General features: G+C 40.0%; 1 protein-coding gene across 1 annotated transcript; it reads right to left on the bottom strand.

The window, feature by feature from the left end:
• Positions 1-3,785: 3,785 nt before the first annotated feature.
• On the bottom strand, positions 3,786-5,550 carry LOC125007717 (endonuclease domain-containing 1 protein-like). Its single transcript, XM_047584468.1, has 2 exons — positions 5,069-5,550; positions 3,786-4,569 (listed from the first exon to the last, which is right to left on the bottom strand). Exons 1-2 carry the CDS (start codon positions 5,375-5,377, stop codon positions 3,982-3,984), a joined length of 897 nt encoding a protein of 298 aa, XP_047440424.1. The 5' UTR covers positions 5,378-5,550; the 3' UTR covers positions 3,786-3,981.
• Positions 5,551-5,802: the final 252 nt, after the last annotated feature.

Here is a 5,802-nt window from a genome sequence, read left to right as displayed (position 1 = left end):
TGGAGCCAAGATGAGGGAACGGTATTCCCTGACGACAGTGGCCTCTTTCAGCAGGATAATACGTCCTGTCGTAAAGGAAAATGGTTTAGGAATGGTTTGGAGAACACAACTTCAAGTTGCTTTAAATCAAATGTAATCTTGATGGAACATCAGAGCTAAGTATTTATAGTCTTTTACAAGTTAAATGTTGCAACTTGTCCTTGCAGCTTGTTAAACTGTCACATTGTCAGTGACACATTGGCCACAATTTCTCTTTTAATTCTAAAAAGTCATCATTGTTTACAGTCTCATGTTGCCGCCCTAAAATGTAAACACAAACTTTCACATGTTTTCCCTGACAGTTTTCACCATCAGCGCAGTTTTCATGTACTTGTATATCTCATTTTGTTTAAATTTCTAAAGACATAGCAATCTCTACACATCACCATGAGCACCACTACAGAATAAAAGATGTGAATTCATTGTTGCTGAATCCAGATACGAGTGAAAGGACTCGGCCAAAGTTAAGCTGCTGTTTGTTTTATGTGAGTATATGCAAAACGGTACGTGATATATGTTGCACCCTTAAAAATAAAAACCTTGTGTTATGTAGGTGACACATATACAAATAACTAAATAAATAAAACGTCTCTCTTACTCTCGTAGGGTGGTATCTGTGTGGTCCTCAAGCCTGGGTCCTCTACCAGAGGCCTGGGAGTTTGAGGGTCCTGCACAGTATCTTAGCTGTTCCTAGGACGGCACTTTGCTGGACTGAGGCTTCAGGTGCTGCTCCTGGGATCTGTTGGAGCCAATCTCCCAGTTTGGGGGTCACTGCCCCAAGTGCTCCTATTACCACACAAGAGTTAACCTTCCACATCCATTCCAGCTGCTCTTCCAGCCCTTTGTACTTCTCAAGCTTTTTGTGTTCCTTATTTCTGATGTTGGTGTCAGCTGGTATCACCACATCTATCACCACCACCTTCTTCTGCTCTTTGTCCACCACCACTATGTCCGATTGGTTAGCCCCGACCAGTCTGGAAGCTGAAGTCCCACAGAACCTTGGCCCTGTTGTCCTCAACCACCTTCTATGTTGTGGCCCATTGGGACCTGGGTACTTCTATTCCATACTGGGTACAGATGTTCCTGGACACTATCCCAGCCACTTAGTTGTGCCTCTCCATGTACACTGACCCAGCTAGTATCTTACACCCTGCTATTATGTGCTGGACTGTCAGACAGACAGAGAGACAGGCAGACACAGTACACCGACAGTGAACGATAATTAATTGAGACAAAACCATATTTTTTAAAACTGATATTTTAACAGTTTTTCAGGGTTTATATAGCTCCACACTCTACAGAGTTAAATTTGAGAGTTAATTATTCAACAGTACGTCCGTGTTCCTTCTTTAACTCACCAATCTGGGTTAAATTAACACTACTACAACACTACTAACACTACTTGGTACAGCTGCTGGCTCTGCTGATTCTGAAGATGCTCTTCCAAACTGCAGCAAGACTGTGGTTAACACAAAGACAATGAGCATTAGACACAGGAGCAAGTCAGAGAAAACAGTGTTACAGAAGTGACTATTCAAACATCCTAAACTCGACTGTAATTTGTTTCATCCACCTTTTACCCACATTTGCACATGAGGCTAAGACAGTGACATGACAAATTATCATACAAATTCTAAATATTAAATTACCCTACGAAAGACCACAAGTCTCTCAACTGCATCAGAGGTACTGATTTTTGGATGCTTCATCTTCCTGGTGGTGGCGGAAGGAGAAAGTACAGTAACAACAGGGAGGCCACCTCTTAGTCAAAGGCTGTGGACAAAGAGTCACAAGAATGAAATTAACTGCAAATATTTAAAAATTTATTCCACAACTAGTTTCAATGAAAACTAGAAAGAAAAAGCTCCTTTTCAGTGTCAAACATGCCATTGGTGTGTCAAACACTACACCACATCGGTGAAAGACCGTGAACTTCATATTAGCTCGTATTTAGCTCCAGCTAAAACTAGTTTTGACAAAGTTACAAAGAAGAAGTTTTGTTTTACACCACTTCAAGCATGCATGAGGCTTGGTATATTGCAATGGATGATGAAGGAAACCGTTTTCCAGCTTGTTAATATTTAATTGTTAACTAGTCTTACAATCCCACACATTAGCTGCTCAGTACCAGCAACAACAAAGCATAGAAAAGTAGCCTATATATTCTCCGTAGATATTTCATTTTATACACCGCGGTTCATTTAATATCATTTGGGGATGTCCGATTTTCACTTTTTGCCGATATCCGATAGTCGATATTGTCCAAATTCTTAATTTCCGATTCCGATATCAACCGATATTGTATACCAATATATGCAGGCGTTTTTTTCCCCCGCCCAGACTTCCCTGTTAGCAACACTAGCTACACTCTGTTTAAGCAGTATTACTCGAGAGGATGTGCGTCACAAAAGTGCTCAAATTACGTTTAAACACACCCTGGAGGGTAATATTGTGATTATACAACAATTACCAACAAAATAAAGTGTAAAATTAAATATATATTCATGTTGATGGACATTTTGCTCTCAAAATGTGAAGCTTTTGGCTAGTGTACTTCCCGTTTCCATGGAAATAAATGGGGCCTGACTAATACCTGGAAAACAATCAGTCACAGCAGTACACTCCTATGTGTAATGGAACACAGTTTACTACTCCAGCAAGTAGCCCGCGCCTTAGTAACGACCTAGCAACGAAGAAACTTTCTAGTACCGTCAAAGTTTATAAAGATCGCGGAGTTGCCCAAACTGAATAAATAGCGCACATATAAACACTAAACTGCTTCGTTAGTTTAGTCTTGTAGTGACTAACATGTCTGCTGAAAAATATATTTTTCCACAGACAGACTGGCCTCCTTGAAGCCTGCGCCGTATCTGGGACTCACCGGAACATGTATTGAACAAAGATCGATGGAATAATTTCGAACATAAACATCATGTTTTTATCTAACGGAATATTCCTCTTCAGTCCATATTAGTCCACCTTTAGACTGTAAAAATATTTTCTCTGCTCTCAGTGAACTGTTTGATCTCCGACGTGCTGCACACAAATGAGTTACACCTGTGTTAACAAGGCGGTCTAACAGATTCGTAAAACAGAATATTTATTAAAGAGAGCTGAATTTCCCCTTAATTCTCAGAAACCATCATTGTTCACGGCCTCATCTTGTCGTCCTAAAATGCAAACACAAACTTTTCTGGTTACTGTATATACTTTGTTTATATCTCTTTAAACATAGCAATCTCTACCATGAACACCACTACGGAATAAAAGATGTGAATTCATTGTTGCTGAATCCAGATACGAGTTAAAGGGACTCTGCTGTTTGTTTTATGTGAGCATGTAAAAAAAACATCTGGTGACCTTCTTGACAGGGAGCAATGTATGTAATTAGAAAATTATTCAGAGGTGTCTCAAATGACATTTGGCCCTTGTTTGTGCAACAATTTATATCTTGGCATAAATGCTGTACATCATAATAGACAAAACAAAAACCTGTTTGAGGTTAATACATCCGTCCATCATCTGCAGTCCTCAGTGTAACCACAGAGTACAATGGTACGTGATACATTTTAAGTGCATATACATGAAGTAGATGATTTAGTTTAGTATATGTGTGTAATCCTGTCTTTATGTTTGTACAGTGTACGGAATTTATATTGACAGTGTTTTGTCATTTTGTGTTCGGTGCAGGACAGGTTTGTTTCAGTCACATTATTTAAAAAAATGTACATTTCAAACCATCAAAATGCTTTTAATCCATTTCAGTCTTTATTTGAAAACACACTCCCAACACAGAGGAAATATTCATTATGTATCATATTTATTGTGAGCATTTATTTCCCAGCCATCATGACACATGACATCTTGATGAAACATTTAGTCTGAGGTTGAAACCTGTGTTTTGTGTCTCTGTGGGTAAGTTAACTTGATTTAAACAAAGAGCTAAGACTTGGAAACCTGACAGTTCTGGTAAAACAGACTGATTTTCTTATTCAGACGTTCTGACAGGATTTTCTCCAGTTTCACCAAGGTCATCTCCTTCACAGCATAGGGTGAGGGATCTTTTTTCACAATCTCCTCTCCACTGTTGGGATCATTTCTTCCCACTGCAGCATATGTAGGGAAATAGGCTTTCACATTTGGGTCAGGCCTGAAGGATGGGCAGCAGTAAGCAGACCATATGTACTCAGGAATAGACACTCGGTTATTGAGCAGGCGTACTGGCTCATAAGGTATGGTGCCGGTGATCACATACATCTGTCCATTGCAGTAGGTATTGAATCTTTCCAAAACCTCTGTCTCCAGATCACCCCAGGGCCCGTTGTTGGACCCCTCCCTCTGGGGAACAATGTTTGTCAGAGTGAAGGTGGCCGCACGGTCATCGTCTGTGTTCAGGTGCTGGGATGGAGCGAGATGACCCTTGGTGTAGAGGCTGTCTGCATAGTCTGCAGGCACAGCCTGGCTTTTAATCACGTTTTGGCCAACAGGATCTGGGAAAGGCTTCATTTCCCGTTCTTTCTCAGACGCCAACTTATTGATGGTGAGAGAAAAACACATTATGTCTTTATTACACACCCATGAATGTGTCTACTCTTCAGACGATGAAAATGTGTGTGTGTGTGTGTGTGTGTGTGTGTGTGTGTGTGTGTGTGTGTGTGTGTGTGTGTTACAGACAGGCAGGAAAATAATAAAAGAAAAAAATAGACTTGTCCATGTTAATCCATTTTACATACCAGGTTAAATGTGAGCATATCATGACTGATACTTCTGAGCACCAGTGTTAAAACACTGTACCATCATGTAAACTTTCTTTAAATTATTTAAATTTGCATGAACAACTAATTTGCTGATTTGTTTCCCGAAAACAAGAGTTTATGAATAGGAAACAATATTACACTGTAACTTAATTATTAAGACAAAGAATTTACAAAATACAAGCACCAGTGTGTGAACATTCCTACTTGTATATTCTTAACAATAATCCAATAGGTCCTCAGTTGCAGTGAAGTTATGATTGCTTATATCTTACCTGTGGTTCATACATCCAAGTGTCTTCTGGCCTCGGTCTATTTGAGGAGCTCATCAGGTATGCAGAGAACAGTGCTGTACGTTTCTGAGGATCATAAAGTGTTGCAAAGCGGTATTGATTTTTGTAGCGCTGGCATATCGCCTGATGTCCGGTTCCAAAACCCTCTGGTGGAGTTTTGTTGTAGAAGAACTTTTGGCACATGGTAAATTTTGACGGGCTGAGCTCTCCAGAGGTCAGGCCACCAAACCAGGGTAAAAGAAGAAGCAGAGCTCCAGCGGTGAATGGCAGCATCTTCCTTGGAGTCATCATGTACAACAGAGCAGTAACCTGAAAGAGATGTAGAATAGTGCTCCAGACCTCCTCTAGACAAGTCTGTCAACTGGTCTGTCCTGCTCTGTGTATTCAGTCACAGACTTGAGTTAAATACTCTTCGTTCAGCCCCTGGGGTGGTGCTGATTGGTGACTGGAAAGTGCAACGTGAATACAGGGATGAGTTGCTAATTTTCGCTTTTTGCATGTAAACGTGTCATTGTGAGTTTAGTCTTTCTCTCGTTGTCATTGTGTTTTAGACATCCAATGTAATACCACAGGCTTTACAACATGAGTCACACAATTTTACTATGGAGATAGAAGAAAATAATTTGTATACACTGTCAGTCAACATAAAAAAAGAGATGTATATCACTCATTGTTATTGGAATCGATAATCAATTGCAGTAAATGTAAAAGGTCAC

Source organism: Mugil cephalus, chromosome 5 (genome assembly GCF_022458985.1).
Source record: "Mugil cephalus isolate CIBA_MC_2020 chromosome 5, CIBA_Mcephalus_1.1, whole genome shotgun sequence".
Taxonomy (NCBI): Eukaryota; Metazoa; Chordata; class Actinopteri; order Mugiliformes; family Mugilidae; genus Mugil; species Mugil cephalus.
Note: the sequence above shows the minus strand (reverse complement) of the source record. Positions and strands in the feature narration are given on the sequence as shown.